The sequence below is a fragment of the Anarhichas minor genome, unplaced genomic scaffold (genome assembly GCF_050575085.1).
Source record: "Anarhichas minor isolate MPS153535 unplaced genomic scaffold, ASM5057508v1 ptg000033l, whole genome shotgun sequence".
Classification (NCBI taxonomy): domain Eukaryota; kingdom Metazoa; phylum Chordata; class Actinopteri; order Perciformes; family Anarhichadidae; genus Anarhichas; species Anarhichas minor.
The window spans coordinates 6,282,205-6,303,376 of NW_027466479.1; the positions used below are offsets into that span (position 1 = coordinate 6,282,205).

Sequence of the window (21,172 nt, forward strand, 5' to 3'; positions counted from 1 at the left end):
AGAAGAAAGTTTAACTAAACGTGAAAGCTGCTTTCAAAATGTAGCTGAAAAAGACAAAATGGAGGCTGAGGATGGTGGTTAGCGTACAAAGTGAGGACCAGAGTCCTGGCCATGTTGGACATCAAGGCTGTTAAAATGTGGTCCTTCAATCTGCTGCAGCTCCTGACACCACGTCAACATCCAACACGCGCCTCAGCCCGGTTACAAGGAAACGACAGCCCGGCTCTGACCCCGAGCTTCTTCACTGCATCACCGAACTGGATCGTTTTCCAATGTTCTTTTGTGGTTGAAGCTGTTTTAAATTACAATATGAAGCATGGCCATGAAATCCAAGCTTCAGTAGTAAATTACTTGTACTTTATTCTTCGTTCTGTGATTGTGCTTCTTATTTCTGGGCATTTTCAGCCTTTAAGTCAATAGAGGTCCCAAGGCCCAGAACCAAACCCGGGACGCTGAAGTCATTTGGCACTCCCTTAATTCTGCATTTTACTAATCCACATGGTTCATTTTGTAGTTGTTTATCTATATATATATATATATATATATATTTTTTTTTTTGGGGTTGCATAGGGAAATCTCTTGATACAGGTATTTCAAACGTACAAGGGCGTAACAGGCTGAATAAGTGGCTAATTCGACAAAAAGGAGTGAAACGGAGACGTGTCAGGCCTTTACATAAGCCTCCACTGTCAACAGCTGTAAAAGAGGAACTGCGATGAGATGGTTACAACAAACCGCAGCACTAAAATAGTACATGCACCCCTATTTGGGGCCTGTTTGGAGGGAAGTGCGTCTGCCTGCCTGTGGAGGAGAGAGAGGCAGATGCACATGTACATAAAGGGCGAAGGAAGAAGTTTGTCTTGCCGCAAAAAAGGGAGCATGCCCCTGGGGTTTTTCCGGAGTCTTAAAATCAGCCGCGTGTCCCAAAATAAATCTGCAACACCTGCTGCTGCAAAGAAAAGTGACGAGACATCATTATACCTGAGAGTTTCATGTATTTTAGCTTTTTTTTACACTTTTCTTGACTTTCTCCTTCTTATTGTCCCTCTTGTTCAGCCGGCTTTAAGAGCTACTGACCAGACTAGCCGTCTTCTCCGGTCCCTCCTCTCCTTTACACTCTCTGGATCCTGAGGACAATGCTCCACTTTCACAGCGGAGCACTCCGTCACCCACGTACAGGGCTGGGCCAGTTCGCTTGAATCACCGCTTTGAACCGCCCACTGGATCTTTCACTCCAAGCCTGGAGCGCAATTAGCAGTGTTTTTTACATTTCAGTTGGCGGGTCAGTGTTTATATTTAGCTTGGCAATAGGTACCCTATTCAAATAACATGCTTTTCCCATGCCCCCCCACCCCCTCTACCCAGCCCCTTCACCACCCCCACCCCGCCCTTGTGCGTCCAGTCGCTGTAGTGTACAGGTATGGAAAAGCACAGATTTTATAGATTCTTTTTTTTTTTCTTTTAACAATGAAGGAATAATAGCGTTGCTTTGTTCCTCCCTAGCAAACCACCAGACGAGGGGGAATACAAACTGTTTGTTCTCGTCTTCAGATGTGAAACGCTGGCTAAAATGTTTCTCATTAGTCTGGGGTATGAAAGGCAAGGAGCAGTCTGAGGAGTGGTGACAAGGAAGTAAAAGAAAGGCAGAATAAGCGACGATGTGCCGAGGGCTTAGAGGTAATAACGGGGTATTCTCTTACTTTGGTGACAAATTTGTATGACAATGTAAAGTGTAGGAAGCACCCTGGTGACGGCAAATGTCAGGACAGCACACAACTCTAATAGAAGAGGCTGTTTGGTGCATTGTGGCCATTTACACCTGTGGTCCGTGGTCGCTCAGCGCTACGCTCCATGCAGGCGACAACCTCAGGTTCCCAAATGTGAAATCAATTTGGAAGTGCCTAAAACCTGCATTCTTTCTAATGGCCATCAGGGGGCGCCTCTTCTGGTTACAAAAAAAAGAAGTCTGGTTGTATAGAAGTCTATGAGAAAACTTCTCTCTTGATTTATTACCTCAGTAAACATTGTAAACGTGAGTTTATGGTCTCAATCTCTAGTTTCAAGTCTATTTCAATACAGCATGATATAAATTATTTAGTAAATTATGGTCCATTTAGAGTCAAACAGACCATAAAGCAGGGTATGCTATAGGGCGGGGCTAACTTGTGATTGACAGGTTGCTACCACGACATTGTCCGGTCTGGGAGTTGTCCGTGGATTAGTCTTTCACCGTTTCACAGCGTGTTTCAGTTTATTGTATTTTGGTCGCCCAAAACTGTCTCATTCAGCATTTAGTTATAAAAGTCTGGTTGCAAAATACCAAGATAGCAACGGCCAACAACCAATGGGTGGCGTCACGGTGGCTAAGCTCACTTCTTATATACAGTCTATGGTCACATGTTGATCACCTGCTGATGATAACGCATCGATAGTGTCCCTTGGAAATAAAAAAATTAACTGAGAGGTTTAAGACTTCAATTTGCCTTTGCAATTTGTTTTGGTGATGGGCGGCCTTGTAAATCAAAGGATTTAAATTATTTTCTTTTCAGTTCAGGGGCAGTTCAAAATGTCTTGTTTGAATGTCTTAATCTAATCAAAAAGTTAGCTAAAGCCGACAGGAGAAACAGCTGAACTCTGTAACATCCCTAAATGCAAAATTCCCTTTAAGACTATACATTTATGTCTAGTTAAGCGTGAGAGTGTGTGAGGAGGAGAGCTTTACCACTGGCAGGGACGTAGGTGAAGCGCTGGTACTGGCTTCTTTTCCTCTTGCCATTGCAAACGTAGAAGTTGACGTGGACCGGAGTGGAGAGTCTTTGGCTCCGATAGGGAGGGATTTCAACGAGTAGGGAATTCTGCAACAAAGAAAATTTAAATGAAGAAATATATTCTTATAGTTTGTATAAACAAAAAGATAATTCCGTAATTATTGTATTGTATAAAGCTTTCTTATTTGAGTCATGGTATTGGGTTTTCTATTGACTGTATTTTTCTTTCTGTTTTTTAAAAATATCAAAAATGTGTTTCTTCATCTGGTCTGTATCTTGTGCGGCTGTAATACTTAATTGCCCCCTGGGAATGTATAACGTGTTATTTTATCTTATTTTAAAAAGGGGCTGGTTGCAAATGTCGATGGTTGCAAATGTCGATGACAAAGCAATTTCTGTTGGTGGCTTTGGACTGGAAACGGCCCTCTCATACATGAAGAAACCACACTGAGTGAAAAAAATTTGAATCCAAAAGGGGAAACAGCTTATTCATGACTTATACTCCTTTATAGATGTTTTTTGTTGTTGTTGCTTTGTCTTTTTCCAAAATATTAGTGCCTATTATTATTTACGGAAGGCTTGAGAGTCGAGTGAAATCGCAGATGGAAAAAGACTTTATTTTATATTATTTATAGATTATCCTCGCAAAACCTTCTTTCCACCAGTTCTTACGTCATAAAGACAGGAGAGAAAACAGAAGATGGATCATCAGAAGTTTTTCCTGGGTTTTTCCGGGCTCAGGGCCGTCGTAGTATTGTTTCTGTTTTTGTTTGCAGGTCAGCAAAGAGGATGTGAGATCTAGATTGTACTTAGTCTCCTTTCCTTCAAATCCATAGCCTGAAGTTGTGTGTGTTAAAGGTGGCGGATAAAATCAGAAAATCTGGTTCTAATCCCAAACGCAGGAGCCACAAGGAGACCATGAAGTAAGGTTATGGAGAGCCACAGTTGTTTGCACAGTGAATAAATTGAACTCGCGATCGTCCGGATAGTTTATTTCCTCAGCAGAGCTTCCTGCTGCCCGAGGAGAGAGCCAAGGCCAGGAGCGACCACGTTCATCAGCCCCATGTGTGAGTGAATGTATAAGTCTGGGTGGGTTGGAGGTGTTGCTCAGTAGCATGGGAGGAAGTCAGCTGTCTCCAAAACTGTGCTTCGGAGGATGGCCGGCCCCGACCATACAGGTGAGAGCTGACACGCGTTGTATTAAATCACTGCAGTTGTAAAGTCAATCGAAGCCAGATGAGGCTTTTCAACTCCTCTTGATTCAGCACAATCCGTCTGTCCTTCAGAGGAATAGCTGATAAAAACTCTGGAAGCAGTTCGCACTGCGTAAACCGTAACTGCGTGCAGGTGTGACAGGAATATTTGCAGCGTTTCACTCGTGACGCTGCTGTCCAATATGTCAATTTATACATACGGGTAAAAACACAGGGGAAATCTGTTTTCTAAAATCATCTCAACCCGCCGAGGACAGACAATTTGTGCAAAAAGCAGGAGAATCCACGAAGATATAGCGCTGAGACGTTTTTAACCTGACAAAAGTAATTTCTCTCATGCGGAGGGAGGAAGATATCATGTGACAAATTGAGCATGAAGGAGCATTCTTGGACTCCTCAAGTGAGCGCTCCAAGGCCATTTGTCTGAGTCTATATGAGTCATCTGTTGCATCTAATTGAAAATAATTCTTAGAATTAAAACTGAATCATCCCTTGTCTCGCAAATATACCTCCTCTGGGGGGGGGGGGGGGGTGACGGAGGCGGTGAGGTATTCTGAATGTGCGGTTTGGTCCGCGTTGTGGTGGAGCAGCAGTCGAGGTTAAACCTGTCCGAGGCAGCGTCAGTGTTTGAAATGGGACCAGTCCAGCAGACTGGGCCGAGAGGGGAGGAAGGAAGGGAGGGAGGCCCTTTGTCTATTCAAGCAGACAGATGGGTCCCAGCAGTCACTGTATATGTGTGAGAGAGAGAGAGAAAGTGTTTCGCAATGCGAAGGCACTGAGAGCAGGTGCACCGCCTCACATACAGACACCCTCTAATCCCCTCGTCTGTCTCACAGACTCCCACCCCCCCTCTCTCTCGCTCTCTCGCTCTCTCTCTCTCCCTCTCTCAGGCCAAGACGGGACACACTGCCGAGCTCAAACTCCCTCAGGATGGAGGTTGAACTTTTGAAGACCTTATCCACACGTTTCAAACACAACACTGCTGCTCCCTCCTCGAGAGGGCTTCTGCCCCGGACTGAGAAAATCTACAGTGCAGTTATAAATGTGTGTCCTTAATGTGCTTGTGTATATCCCATGTTCATATTAACGTTGTGTGCATTGTTTAAAGGAATAGCTCATTTGACGAGAAGGTCGATACCACTCTCATGTGTGTACACGTAATATGATTGGGAGCTGATTAGCTTAGCGTAGCACAAAGACTGCAAACACAGGGAAACAGCTAGCCTGCCTCTGTCCAAAGGTAACAAAACATGCATCACCTCAGGGAATTACGTTGTTTTTTTTAACATTTAGATTGAACCGACCCTTAAAAGTAAAGGGTTGAATCAGGCGCCCAGATGTATTCTAAATCTAGGTCCATGATTCAGACACAAACATCAATTCACTCTCAGCTCACTTGATTTTACGGAAGCCCTGAGAAGCAAGTGAGAGAGAAATGTTTTTCTCTCCTGTGACCTTAAGAACAGGTGTAAAAAAGGTTTTGCCAGTATTATCCGAGTTGCTTACTTTTTTTTTTTTGTCAGGTGTTTGTTGTTGTAATACTCATTTCAGACACAAGAGGCTGAAGGGCATCACTACCATATATATATAAAACTCACCTGGAAGAAAACATGAATACTTTGAGGCATATTTAGAACATGGGGCTGTGGCACAATTCAGCCTCTTGTGGCCAAAATGAGTATAACAACACTTAGAAAAATGATCCTGTTCTCAAGACAGGAGAGAAAACAGTAGAGATCAGACTTAGGAAATAGAGCACCAGAATGTCTTTTCACTTCCGTCTCAGGGCTTCCCTACGATCAGTTTGGTTTTTCATGTGAAGACCGAATATGTTTTGCCACTTAATTCAGTTAAATGTTTGAGAGCAGCTGCGTCGTTGTCAACGCTTTAATCCTGAAATGAGACCGGATTCGTCACGATAACGGCGCCACATGTATCACTTACAGGCTTTGAGGCGTCTCGGTCAACCTTGGCCTCAGTCTCCCAGAGGTGGTGACCGTCTGAAAAAGAGAGAGAGAGAGAGAGAGAGAAAAGAAGAGTTACGCAATGACAAATCAGAAAATAATCCACCTACTTGGCTCCCAACAGAAATGAAGAAATGGTATGAGCGTTGTTATTTTTATCGGTGACATCAGCGATATATAAAACAGCTACACGTCATACTGTCTGACCCGCCACTCGTGGGCTCAACTCCTCAGTCTAACAGACCTGGGACAGAGAGAGAGAGAAATCTGATGCAATCCTAAAAAGAGTCATAGCAAAGAGATGAGCGACCTTTTTCGTGGATGAGAGAAACCTTGACTTCATCGTCGTGTGGAATCCCAACATGCTCCAACAGCTGGTGGGCTCGTCAATGCACGACGACTGGAAACTGACAACTCAACTTTCAAACCTCTTATTTCTCCTGTTCACATAGGAATCTTTCTGTTATCCCCATATAATGATCGTTAAATACTATTGCTATTTGCTCTTTTTCTGGTAATGTGTTTTGTTTCTCCCTTAAGTTGCCACAATAAAGAGGATCAGGCATTAAAAAAAACAAGGCATCATAAGAGCCGGCGGAAAATTGGCCTGTTAAAAAAAAAAAACCGAGGTTGATTTGTCATTCTGCCCAGTGAGGTATCAGTAAAGCTATATTTTTACCAATTTACTAGACACACAAGGAAACCATTGCAGTTTCTTTAGACTCCTGACTCATTAAAAGGGCCTGTAAAAAGACTGTGAAAGTGACGTTTCGTGGCAAGGAAACAGCAGTTTAAAGAAAAAAGGTCAGATGTGGCCTAATTTCCTTGAAGAAAATGAACTGAGAAATGTGCCGCCTTGCTCAACAGGCTGTCTGCAGTTTGACAAGTGGAGCATTTGAATTGAGCAGACAGCCCGGTGCAGATGGAGAGGAGTTGTGAGGTGGCAGAGACGGAGGAGGCGGAGCTTGGCACTGACAGCTTCTATTATGTCTGAGAAGACACTGGAAACCTGTTTCCCTTTCCCTTTCTTTCCCCCACAGCGTCTGTCAGCTGTGGATTGGAGTTGTAGCGGCTGCTCTCCAGGATGAATTTGTATCACCTTAAAGAGAATGAACCCTACAGAAGAGGATTGGTGCCACATGTGAAAGGTTTATTTGGGTTCTGAGTTTAAAGTCAGAATTCTGAGATTCTGACTTTCTGCCTTTAAAGGGGACGTATCGTGCTCATGTTCAGGTTCATACGTACGTTTTCTTGGAAAAAGGGTAGAGATATAATGTGCTGCCATTATATCAAAAATGATATAGGAGACAACTGAAGGAAATGCATACTGCATAATCCAAACTCTGCAGCATTAAACCTAACCTTAAGAAGAATACCCCAAAATACTGAAAACATGTGGACATTTTTGCTAAAACCAAAGTACTGCATTTCCTGGGCACCACAGGGAACAATGGTGACATGGTGCATGACATCTGGCGCACCAGTGTGTGGTACTATGAATCAAACAGAACATTTCCTAACCATGTTGCAAGGAAGCCTATATGTGTAAACAATAGAAATGAAAAGGAAAACAGTTTGTCATGCAGGAAGTTGTACAAAATCCTGCACCAGTGTCCAATGGTGATGATTTTATATCCTATTCTGACTCAAACATCTAGTCATATGAGAAGTAAAACTTTGACTTCACCCACTAAAGTAAACTATGAAAGCAGTTCTCTCTCTAAAAAAAATGTTGGTTTGACTAAAACTTCTGTTTGCCAGTCTATGTCTGTTTCTTCTCTCCGACTCCGTCTCTCTTCACTTTGGGAACCTCTCCAGAAGGGAAGCCTTTGCAGTCGATGTCAATCCACAGGAGGTGCGCGCGCTCTCTCTCTCTCTCTCTCTCATATATATATATCAATACAGAGATAGCAAAATCTAATTTAGCACTTTGTTTTCTGTGCCTGGCTACCTATTGCCAGGAGACTTCTCGAGAGTTGAAGACCTTTGAATGCGTGGGATGCCTTTGTTTGAAAAGAGCGAAACGGATAATTGATAACCACGGAATGTAATTGATGACCACAGAATGTTCCAGAGTTATAGGGCAACATCTGCACAGCGCCTGCACCGATCCCAATGAAAAAACTTTAGCAGCAGTTACTCTCCGGCTCCCCTCCTACCCGATTTCGGACTCCCTGGCCCACTGTGCTGGACGATATCCAATATTATCGAAGTTAAACAACTCAGCCTAAAACCTCTCCCCCGAAACCGCCCCGACCATATAAACCCGGTACCCCTCTCCAACTCTCCCAACGCCCAAGCTCCACTTGCCTTGGCTGCGGTCCCAGCCTCGCAGAAGTCTTGCAATTCACATTTCGTTAGCAATGGTCTATACAAATCATTACTGCCTCAGAACAGTCATAACACAGAGCAGCCAATGGCACAGCGGCGGTGTGTTGTACAGAGTCATGGCAGCCGAGGGGATCAAACAATATACAATACAGTTATTTGTCATGTTGGGTGTATGAAGGGAATCAAACAGCTCCTTGTGCTCCTTAATTGGGGCTGGGTGGAGTAAAACCTCGGTGCCCAGAGTGAAACAGCCGGGTGGCGTGTGCCCAAGACCTCATAACGTACAGTAAATATAAACACATGCTCTACCCAGGCCGGGCACATGTGGCATGCTGAAAGAGTTCCCTTGTCCTCTGACTGACGACTGAGACTTCTTCCTTCTTCCCGCCCTGTAAACACATGGACGTTGGAAGTCGCATGCAAGCTGCTGCGGTGCGGAAGGGGCGCCAGCTACGGAGCCGAGCGATCAGGGCCGATAAATGGCAGCGGTTCGGGGACGAGATACTGAGATCCGCTCTGCATCAGCGCTGCTCGCAGCTCCGGTGGCGCCTGCCACTTTCACAAAGTCCTCTGGACGCAGAGCGGGGCTTTCAGCGAGAAAATAAAACTCTGGGGTTTCTCCAACGGGCCTGCGAATTTTATGAATCATGCACTGTTATTTATGAAAACATAATCCTGTTGTTTTTGTGGCTGTAATTGATTTGTTGATGAAAACAGCCATTGTTCTCAGAAGTGTCAGAGGCAGCCAAACCACTGAACGGCTTCGAGTGGGAGTCATTGTTCTATTAGTGCAATGGAGCAGGCGTTTTGTCGGCCGCCCTCCCCACCAAATAGAACCACTGCTCAAAGCTAGCGGTGCTAACCGAGCTACCACATGCTACATCACTGTCGTCTTGCCCACAGCTCTCATGGGGCTTAAAAGGAGGATGGTTATCTGCAATTTTCTACAGGTAATTCCAGGCGCCATCTGGCAGCCCTGCAGCACGGTAATCCTCTCACAGTTCAATTTTCAGGTTCCTGTTACTTGTGCGGCTGCTCCGGCCGACAACAATTAGACACAATTGACTGTTTGACGCTCGAGCTCATCCGCCTACAAAAAGATGGACAGGTGAGGAGGATGAGTCTACAAAATAAATGCGGTAACCCCACAGCTGAGAAATTTGATAGCGCAGGGAAGTGGTAATTCACAGTGAAACTGAGTGCTGCAGCAGAGCAGGCAGCTGTCCTGAGCAACGGACCAGATGTGAAAGGGCTTTTTTCAAGCGGGTCTCCCACTGAAATTAAGCTATTATCAGTCATGGTGGGGAAGCCTCGCTTAATTATAAAAGACTGGAAGGAAGAGCGCAATCTTTAAGAAAGAGGTAATACACACTAGTACACAAAGCGTATCCACACACTTTCTACAATGGCCACGTTATAAAGTATTAACCAGAACTGGATTCTGATTGGCTGGACGGTGTGCATTACGGTCAGATAACTGCACAGTTCTGAAGCAGAAGCACAACCACTGTGCTAAACCATAGACCATAAAAGTGACCATATTTGGACGAGAGGGTGGATTGAAGAGGAGTGAGGCCCTGCAAGGCTAGGTACCGTCGTTAGCATAAACAATGCTAAGTAACCAGCTAACACTACCGCTTGCTGACTAGCTTGGTTAGCAAGATGCATCTGTAATTCACATTAACTGTGAAAATAATTGGGATGCTAATTTTACCTACAAAAAAATAGGCTTGTTTGTAATCTAGCCTACTTATCGAGAAAAGGTTACACAGCCGACTCCTTCTTGTGCCTTTTGCGTTCAGATAGCTAGCAGAGAGCTAGCGGATAGCCACCTGTGATGGCACCCACCTGTCACTTGGAGCGGCCACACCCTAAATTAGGCGTAACTTTAAGCCTCAATATAATTTTAAACGGGTGAGTTGTATAAAAATTCATCCCCTGTAGAGTTGTCATGAACGGGAACTTTTTTGTAGCAGGCAGTAAGCTGTAGTAGTACTGCAGTAGAGTTGGGCATTTTAACATAGGGGTCTATGGGGATCGACTCGCTTTTGGAGTCAGCCTCAAGTGGCCATTTGAGAAACTGCAATTTTTGGCACTTCCTGTTGGCTTAATTTATCAGCACCGGAGGTTGGCAGTTGTTCTAATCCGACACTGCTATCTCGCAGGTTGCTAGTTTCAACGGTTAGATACAAATTCAATCACTTATTGGATCGTAGTCTGTATCAAATTGGTTTCAACCAACCATTTATTTGAAATCTTTTAAAACTTAGAACTAGTAGAATATAATTAATCAATTGTTATCAAATTTATGAGTGCTGCTAAGTGGTTATGGCATAAGTGGGGTAATCCACTCTGCCATGTCCCAATTTGAGAAGTAATACACAACTGAGAGGCGGATCATTTGTCTGCGATAGGAAATATTGCAGTTCAGCTCCATTTGCTGAATAAAGAGATACAGTTGAAAGCTAGTTGACCATTATGCTAATTTGATTACATTTCTAGCCTAGTTTTTTTTACTTTAGTGTAATCCTATCCTAAGCCTACTCTTAATTTACAATATAGTAATACATTTTACGAAGTATCATAACATAGTTGCATTGTCACTGTCCAAATTTGGTGCTTTGGACATTTTCAGATAAACAGAAAATTCTGACTTCTTCAGCATAACAAACCAACACCCAGTAGTGTATAAAGTACCCAAATACCCAAAAGCCATACTTGAGTAAAAGTAAAGATACCTTACTGGAAAATTACTCCAGTAAAAGTAAAAGTCACCTATTAGAATACTACTTGAGTAAAAGTCTTAAAGTATCTGATATGTATTGTACTTAAGAATCAAAAGTAATTTTCTGATATTAAATGTACTTAAGTATTGAAAGTAAAAGTACAAGTAAATGCTGTTAATAAAAAAACAAAGGGTCAGAATTTTGAGAATTATGAAGTTTATTCTTTTAAGTGCTGTGGCACCATGACCAAGGACATGGAGCTGTGTTAATAATTGGGTTGGCTGTGATCCATCCAGGAGCAACAATGTTCAACATAATATATTGTACATAAGTATACTTTTGCATCTACTATGAACTTATCATCATAATTCTCCGAAAAGCAATATGACACTATGAAGGAGTTGTAACAGTGCGTTTATAAGTATGCTCATTCCGACTAGAGGATGTAGAGGGCAAATGCATAATATTGTGTTCAGCAAAAAATATCCACTTGATGCATCAGGTCAGTGTTGTGAGAAAGGACACTTGCCTTGTAAACTCCTATGGGCCTGATTTGAACACAATAGCAAAGGTTTTGCTCAAGCTGAATCTGCAATTGGGCGACTGCTACCATCATAACTCCATCTGATCATCCACAAAATGACTCAAATATCAAAACATGATCAATACTAAAGCAGCACCGAAAGTAACAACCCAGTCATTACTGGAACCTGAAAAATGTCCTGTTCATCTTCAAAAGACAATTCTAATACAATGTAGCTTCTTTACATTCTATTAGAATGTAAAGAAGCTACATTGTATAGAATGATTCTATTGAAGTTATTCCTTTTTTAAATGTTTTAGACGAGTCACTAATCACTTTAAAAGAGTGATTATAGCTGATTTAACTTACAGACATGAGATTGATCTTCTCATGTCACTCTCTTTATACAATGATATAAATTCATCCCCGTTTTATTGATATCTTACGAAAAGTTACTCCTCACTTTTTGTGCGTTTTTCCTGTAAAAGTCCAGCAACATGAGTCTGTTTTCGCTTGTTACACGCATACTGTCTTTTCAAAATAAACTTCCATCTTCACAGGAAACAACTAAGGTTTAGGCGATGAAACTACTTAGTTAGGTTTAGGAAAAGATCGTGGTTTGCGTTAAAATATCTACGGAAGTGGCGTTGCTTAAGTACGGAAGTCACGTCACAAATAAATCAACATTGGCTTCTCGTTTCACACACGGCACAAACTGCGGCCTCCTGGAGGAAACACCAGTGTTTGTTTGACCCATCCACCTCTCCTCATCCCACCCGTCCTGTGTGTGTTGTCGCTCGCTAGCTATAGCATGTAGCATCCTGGGAATCACTGGGAATCTAAACACCGCGGCTTTGAGAGCACTTGTTTTGCGCATTAACGTGATTAACCAATGATTTAACTTGCAAGCTAGGACCACTGATTCACCAAACCTGCTTGCTTGCAGTCTGTGTTCCACCACAGTCCCCGACGTTGGTCTCATGATTCATTTTGTTTCTAAAGATAGATTTGATTTTGTAGCGAGTAACGAAGGTTTCAGGGGAAATGTATCGGAGTAAAAGTATCAGTTTTCTTTGCAAAATGTAGTGAAGTAAAAGTAAAAGTCAACAGAAATATGAATAGTAAAGTAAAGTACAGATATCCAAAAAAACGACTTAAGTACAGTAACGAAGTATTTCTACTTCGTTACTATACACCACTGCCAACACCCCATTAAATTATCTCACAAACGTATTGGTCTGTTTTTCTCAGCTAATGGATCGTTGACATAAAGATTACACTCTTTTTTTCTTCCTCTCACAATCTTTGCACTTTCATTTCTTTTTGCCTTTTGGCAGCCTTAGCCTTTTTCTTTCAGACGATAAATTACATCTGAGGTCTCCTCCAGCAAAACTCAGAACACTAAAACCACAAAAGAAGCAGAGGTGAATAAAGGACAGGAGGGCCTAATTTCCCCCAAATGGAGCGAGTATGACTTATCAGAGACAACATCTTCTGGGCCGGCCGTGGGCAAATGAAAGCAAGGTGAGAGATTGAGTCGGGTTTAGATTACCGGCTGATGTCTGCAGCGCCGAGGCCGTACAGTAATCTCTTATGACTGATTGGCTGTAACCAGGAGTGACAACTGAACTGATGCTATCTCGGGCTATTTCTACCGGGGCGGCGTTGAGGCCAGAGACAGGAGGCTCACGAGGGCGCGATGGAGCAAAGCTGACATGCAGTTACTGCTTTCAGATGTTGTGCTGAGTAACAGGTGACAGAGTGTGTATCTGAGGGGGGGGGGGGATTTCCTTCTGCGTGAGTCACGGATAGCAAGAACAACACACTCAAAAACATGACTTTGAAACTGTGCAAAGACATACGAGGCCTCACTGTCACATGTACATACACACACACAAACACACACCATGTGTCGTTTCCCCCCCCACAAGTGGAAACCTCATTTAGACCATCAGACACTAAAACAAAAACCAAACAAATGAAATTTTCAGTTTGTTGGCAGCCTCTTAAGACAGGGTGACCCGTCCTGCCTATAATGATGGGTGGGAAACCCTGACACACGCACACACACACACACTTCTAAGTACGGGACACATGCAAACACCCAATATGTCGATGCCCACATGTTTCGTTACCGCAGCTTTGCGAACGTTATTTTGCAGAAGTGCTTTATTGGAAAATTTGCAGGAAAATTGTACATTGGTCAAATTAACCGCTTAAACTCTTAGTGGCAACAACATCCACCACTCTGGATTTACGAGCTTGATCGTTAAACTGCTTCTCAGAGCGCCGCTTTGGCATGACTAAAATAACAATAAAAGCATATTAACTTTCCAAATTCTATTGTCACAAATATGCAAATGACTTGTTTTGCTTCTAGCTATAATTGTATCATATTACCCCCAACGATGCCATTTCACCCCAGGGATTAATGACACCTCTACTTCTAGTGTCTATTTACCTATCTATTCATAGGGAAAGCAGCTGGAAAGAAGACCCAGGATGATCCATGGGGAGCCCGCAGCTCGCAGAGTTGATTAACTGGTGGCACAGAGGCAGCTTGGATAAAGAGGTGGAAGGATGGAGGGAAGCAGAAAGGAGGAGAAGCAGCGTTGTGGAAGCCTGGCTTAAGGGTGTTTCCATGGTAGGATTGCCCAGGAATCTGATGCGGTTGCCAGACGCGGGGAAACCCTCATCAAAAACAAGGGAGCACACCCATCAACACCAGTCCAGAGGCCGCACATGGCCCCAGCCGGATTGAGAGTTCAAACAGAACCAGAGCAGCTGCTGACCCACACTAGTCAAGCTTGGTTGTTTATCAGGTCATTTCTTTGTCTTTGCTGCTAGAAAACCAATTGTCCAATTGATCGGAGTTAATTGCTTCACAGAGGCAGAAGTACACTGATTGGTCGGGTTGAACTTTAAAGGGCGGAGCTGTAGAACTACAGTTACCGTGACCGAGTCAAGCAGGGTCGGACTTGGAGCCTTTCGGGAAAAAAAGAGGAGAGAAAAGTTTATTCTTGACCTCAGAAAAAAAAGTGTTTTTACTGTGAATCTTAACTTCCACGTATTAGCTTTTTCCGTAGCTTTCCTCAGCAGATGGAGTTTCCATTATTATTATAGGATTTCAATTATTATTATTAGAAGAATTCAATTACTATTCCAGGATTCATTTTTCTAGAGCTGTACCGCATAGTTTGAAGCTTTGAGCGTTGACATTTTAATTCTCAATCAATATTTAAATGTGTTGCAGATAAAGTTCAGGTTACAGTAATGTTATCAGTATTTGTAGAATCAGATTCCATCGGTGGCTGCGTAGGATTGTTTCCGACTCGTGTGATACAAACATTTCCAATAACTCCAGAAAGTTGTCCAAAAATCCAAAGTCCAAAAATCAATATGTATTGGAAAAAAGAGACGTAATCATTACTGAAATTCACAGAATGTTTTTATCTAACAAAAATAATTTTAATCAAAGAAAATTGTTAAAATCATTAAATCTGCTGAATTTATTCAAATTGAGGATTTGTATTTGTTTTTTTTACGATGTCATAAAATATGACGACAGGCATACAAAGCTTAATTTAAAAACCTCAATGGAAGCATTAAATAAATAAAAAAACATTTGGTACAGCGCTACGTTTTTTCACTTTTAAGATGAGTGCATGTCAAATGTACTGATTTGAGGAACTAGTTTAATTTGCTCATGTATCCTGTAGCAGCGTGATGTAATGCATTAACTTTATCCTTTGCTTTACTTATAACCTGAAGCTTTTTTCAACGTAAAGCTACCAAATAATAGCCATCTTTACATTGTAAATAGCAATCTAACTAAAAACCCACACAAAACTATTCTTAATTTAAGTTCAAACCTCTGTGATAATCTTGAGTCTAGCTAGTTAACCCGTAGATCTCCTGACCATTGGACATAACTTTGTTAGGATGTAGAGCTGTGATTGCCGTCATCTGACTGTAAATGTTTGGAATCACAGTGTTCCACATCAGCTAAGGTCTGCAAAGGAGCCACACCCTCTTTTTAGGCAAACAAGTCAGAGCCTTGATGTTATTTGCTAAAATAATTATTAGGAATTAAAATTAAATTTAAAATTATTAGGAAATGAATCATTGCTTTTCTCACAAAATATCTGCTTTGATTAAAATAAAAAAAGTAGATGATTTTTAGTACTCGGCTTAGAAAGATAATACTTTACACATTTATAGCAAACCCATAGGGATGAATGTCCCCGAAAGGGAAACTAACGGGGAAATATGGTTTATATCTGTTCTGACTCTTCTGATTAGATTTGTCTAATGATACAATGGGTTGCTAGTGAAAGTGTGTCTCTTCGTCCGTTAACTGAAGTTTATTCCAATCTGTGACTTTATTGTTGTACGAGCCAAACACTCAGGAAGAGATCGGGGTTAATCAAAGAGGCTGGGAAGAGGGGAGCAAGTCCGCCGCTCATTCAACCACTTCTTGTTTTGATAAATAATCTCACCACTCCATTGTACAGGGCTGGAGGGTGAGGGTGAGGGTGTGTGTGTGTGTGTGTGTGTGTGTGTGTGTGTGGGGGGGGGGGGCAGCTTTGAATTCTTCCTTTCACAGGTAGAACAACGACAAAGGCTTCCCTCATATTTCTTGTTTTGTTTGTATTTGTGAATGAGTCACCGGGCCGATAGGATCACACGTGTTTACATCACTCAGCCTCGGCTCAAACCGAACCTCACGTTGCTTTGCTGAAGCTAATCAAGGAAATTGCTGTTTGTAAACCTCCTCGTATCAACATCTGGGAGCAGTTCCCTCTCCCTCCAAACCAAAAAACGGCTTAAAGTAAGAAAAAGAGAAACAAATACTGAGGCATGGCACACACACGCACACACACAAGTGCATGCATCCACACCATGTGCACAGTCACCCACACACGCACGCATACACACAACACATGCTGCATTTGTGATCCATTCCTCTGCTGAACAGGCAATGGAAACTTCTGCAAATGTAAATCTGCTGGGTTAAAAATACAGCGCATTAATGTGCACCACATGTGGCACTCTGGCAGGATGGAGGATATTTTGACGGCGGGGGGAGAGAAGGGAGGGAGGGAGGAGGCAGTCCTGGGGTTTCTCCAACAACGGAGAGGGAGACACACACACACACACACACACACACACACACACACACACACACACAGCTGCGCTCAGAGTCCAGAACTCCTCCTATTTTACCTTGAGCCTTCTCCACGAACACCACCTTGGAGTCGTGCTGGAAGTTGTGTCCGTCGATGAGCATCCTCTCCCCCCCGTGGGCAGGACACGTCTCCAAGCTCCGCTTGTCCACCAGCGGCAGCTCCTGGGCCGATCTCTGGGCTGTGAGAGGGAGAGAGAGAGAGGACGGCCTCATCGTTCAGCTAACACACGCACACACACACACACACACCCACACACCCACTCCCCATGCAGACCTGAGCATCCAGGCCCAGGCTGAATCACAGTCGGCACGGCTGCAACAGCCTCCACCTCTTTATGTCAGAGTTAAGCTGCCTCTTTGCCAGGAAGCAAAGAGAGGCTCCATGCTGTGTTTATTTGTGTTTTCCCTCAAATTATGGTGGATGACTTAGTCTCACATAATGACTTTAAGAGTATCTTTTTTTCTTCTTCTTCTTCTCTTTCTCCCCTTTTGGCTTCTCATTCCTTGCTTACTTTCAGTTTTTCTGAAATGATCTATCAGCTGCCACGAAATACCTGCAAACGTTTTCCGTCTAAATGTAACGCCGATGTCTCGGGCAGCCTTCTCTTGTGAAATATAGCTGTAATTTCATCGCGATTGACCGGGATACATAAATAGCGATTCAGTGAAATCCGAGTATTCTCCTCACATGAGGACCATCTTTGTGTAATTTGATTCTACCCAACGGACACCAACATTCATGGATTTTGATAAAACTCTAATTCTCTGTGTTTGGAAACCATCAATCGTCCCCACATCTCTCCGCTTCGTTCTGCCTCACTCACACACAGAGGGAATTTTGGTCAGAAACAATTGCTTTGTGGCAGTCGTTCAGAAACTGACAATGGTCTATTTCAAGGGGCTGAGATCATGGTTTAACTACTGTCTTTCATTTACCTCATAAGACTTAATCTCTATGGCAGCTTTCACTGCCAGGAACCACATGAAGTGGTTGATGTGCCGGAGTTTATCCCGCTCCAGTGAAAAAGGTCAACTCTGGTGCAGCGCAGAGAGTCGATAGAGTTTATCGAGCAAGGCCTACATTGACTTTACACGGAACGAACACTGTTGAGTTCAAATGTAGCTCACTATCACATGCACCAGTATTTACAATGCTGCATGTAATGATGACTATTTCACTTGGTTATTCTAGTGTTTTGTCTTTCTCTCTGACTCGTGGAAAGAAAACATCCAAAATACACATTCAGGTGTTTATTTTACTGCTTTGTCTATTTGCATCTTAAGATTTCTCCTAAATTCGCCAACATTTAGCATTAGACAATGTCTCATTTGCAAATTGTATAACATCTCAGAAAACTTGACCCTATTCACCTGTAGTGTCTTCCAAATGTATGACATTTTAAAATACATTATCTTTCTCTAAATTCTTGTTCTCAGATCATCATCGGGTCATCATCGTGAATACAGCCTCGCTCAGGTGCCACGTGGGGTTAATGTGCAGCGATGACTGGTCTTGTTGCAGTATTTAGTCTCTCCCGCAATGATTGAGACGATAAACACGGGATCTCGTCAACAGAGACAGCAAATGCCGACCGGACGGATTTGTTGTTGACAGTGTAGCACGATCGGGTAAAAAAGTAGGCTGCCTCCCCTGGTCGTGTCGATAGAAAGTTTACCTAGCAACATTAATGCTACCGTAAAGGTGTTAATAAATATATGAAAAATGTAAAAGGCATTAGATAAACATAAAGAAGATACATATATAAACAATTTTCTATACATATCTAAATAGGGGTTCGATAAATATATGAAAGCCATTAAATAAATATTAGATAAATATATAAAAGGACTGACATTTTTTAAGAACAAATAGGAGATGAACTCACAGCACTCAATGGGGTTGGATGAAACCTGCAAGGACACCGTTCTCCCCGTGGCCTGGTTGATGTGAACTCTGAAAACCATCCTCACGCGCGTGTTCTTGCGCCCGATGTCCGTCTCCCCCTTCCTCAGCTCGATGTCCGAGTTGCGCAGCTTCAAGATCCCCGCGCAGTCGACTCTGTGTTTTGTGAAGAGACAAAAGAAGGAGAGTTTGCCAAAGTCTGTCAGTCCACCAGGCAAATCATCACGTGCATTAACGACATATACGCTCTCACAGTTAATCAGGCCGTGATTGATTCAGTGTTGCAGCCAAATCAAAAGGGATTTCTTAAGCTCTGGACTCCAACAGCGCAGCCCTGACAGAAGATTAACGCCACCACCCCCGAGCAAGCTTTTTCACCTCAGTGAATCCACTCTTGGGTGAAATTCAAATCCTACAGAAACAACATTCATCACGCGAGGAATATCTTTGTTATGGCCCACAAGAGACGGCTGCTGAAATACTGTTTTCCTTCCACAAATCTTACAGCCACCGAAATGGCTGTAATGATTTCTTTAACAGCGTCAAAGTCTTCATCAGACACTTAATAAAAGCCCCCCATCCTCCTCCTCCTCCTCCCTCTCTGTCTGCACTTCACCCATCTAACTGTTTCACACTTAAATACCTCGAGCCTCTCCAAAAAACGCTTTCTGGCTTTTTCCATCGCCGAGCTACTCGATGCTGCATTCCTCAAAGCCTAGTAAATGTCAACTTTTACACACATTTGAACACTCCCTAACATTCCTCTCGCCAGACGCCGGGGTCCGGCGAAGTAATCAGGTGTTGATGCTCAGGACCCCAGCTGTTCAGCTCTCCGCCTACGCAGGCAAGCTGAGTGCAAAAGCACAAACTGAGGCGTCCCCGCTCGGTGCCCGAGACAGAGTTTGAGAAAGAAATGCTATCATTGTGTTTATTAATTAAGAGTTAATTGGAGGCATACCAAGTTGACCGACCGTTTGTGGCTTCATGTTAGCTAACTGATGGTGATTAATCATTTCATCCCCCCCCAACTGAATCATCGTGAATAACTATTTCAGGAATATAATAATGTCTGTCTCTGTACCACATTAAAAATGTCACACACGTCAAAAGGAATAAATCTCCCACAAATCCCTCGCTATCACTGTGAGCACTCCGATGCGTGTCCCCCGTGAAAAGAGAGAAACCGTATCCCGAGGTGAAGGCGTCGCGTAAGGAGAGCTTATGTGTTACATCCATTAAAACGCAGAGAAAGTGCTGATGCTAGCAGGCTGCTGCTGCCTGCAGCTCAGACAGAAACTCCTGTGAGCAGCCCAGAGCTTCCCCAGTAATCTGATCTCTGAGGCTTATAAAATGGGAAAGCCACACGCAACACTTTCTCAACCCAAACAGGCGCACACACAGAATACTGAACGTCATATCTCCAGATTGTTGCTTTGTTTTACAGAAAATGTGTTTGATTTCTGGGCAGAAATGGAATATAATATTCAAAACTATTCATCAGTGTGAAATGACCTGAAACTAAAACGTGGTGTGTTTTGTCTAGCTCAGAATGAGCTGTTTGTATCTACACAGAGTTCGCCATGTTGCACCGCCATGTTTCTACAGTAGCCCAGAAAGGACAACCGAACACTGGCTCTCGAGAGACCCGTTAACGTTTTTACGTTACCCGAAGGCCCCCGTAGATCTCCGACACGCTTGTGAAACTGCAGTTTGAGTAATGTTGCTCCTAAAGTAGCGGTATCATGGTAATGATGGTCTCAGAGGGAGGCAGACTGCGTTGCTGCGGTTTTGCTCTCGAGGAGTTGCTGTCTACAGCTACACAGCTAGATACCATCCAAACCCTGCACACTGTCCCTTTGGGTCCAGTCTCAAGCCAGTTTAGGCGAGTCAAGTCTATGTTAACAAAGTTATGACTAATTACTTATGCAGACTTTTGACTTCATCTTGATTTTTTGCAACCAGTGAACAGAATGGACCATATTACCTCAGACATTCTCCGTCACTCGCCACCTTCAAAACTGCACTTAAAACTCACCTATTTAAATCTGCTTTTCACCTCTAAAGTCAGTCATGTATGTTTTCTTTCTCTTCGTGTTTATTTATTTTTTTTTTTTTTCTTACTGTTATGTTGTAGATTTTGTTTTTATTATAAATGCTTTTATTGTTTCTGTTTTTAACATGTAAAGTGTCTTTGAGTTTTTAAAGCGCTATATAAATAAAATGTATTATTATTATTATTATTATTATTATATTAGGAGTGCGGAGGTGTGACGAAGCGATGCCGTATACTGCTCTGTTAGCGACCTGTCAATCACAAAGTAGCCCCGCCCTAAAGCATACCCTGCTTTACGGCCTAGTTGACTCTAAATGGGACGAATAAATCAAGTGAGAAGTAGAGTCATTTTCTCATAGACTTCTATACAATCTGACTTCTTTCTGTAACCAGAGGAGTCGCCCCATGCAGGTGTCAGACACTTCCACATTGGCTTCTCTATTTAGAACCAGAACTTGTCTCGACAGACTCCAAACCTGACTTGGACTCGTCTCAAAGGACT

The 21,172-nt window shown here is 42.9% G+C and overlaps 1 protein-coding gene across 1 annotated transcript in view; it reads right to left on the bottom strand.

The window, feature by feature from the left end:
- Positions 1-21,172, bottom strand: part of nfatc1 (nuclear factor of activated T cells 1) — a 38,425-nt gene that overhangs the window by 9,059 nt on the left and 8,194 nt on the right. Inside the window, exons 5-8 of the mRNA XM_076106375.1 lie at positions 18,601-18,773; positions 16,753-16,893; positions 5,927-5,982; positions 2,723-2,855 (exon numbers count right to left, since the gene is read on the bottom strand). Coding sequence (XP_075962490.1) covers positions 2,723-2,855; positions 5,927-5,982; positions 16,753-16,893; positions 18,601-18,773 — 503 coding nt within the window. The remainder of the gene's footprint in view (positions 1-2,722; positions 2,856-5,926; positions 5,983-16,752; positions 16,894-18,600; positions 18,774-21,172) is intronic.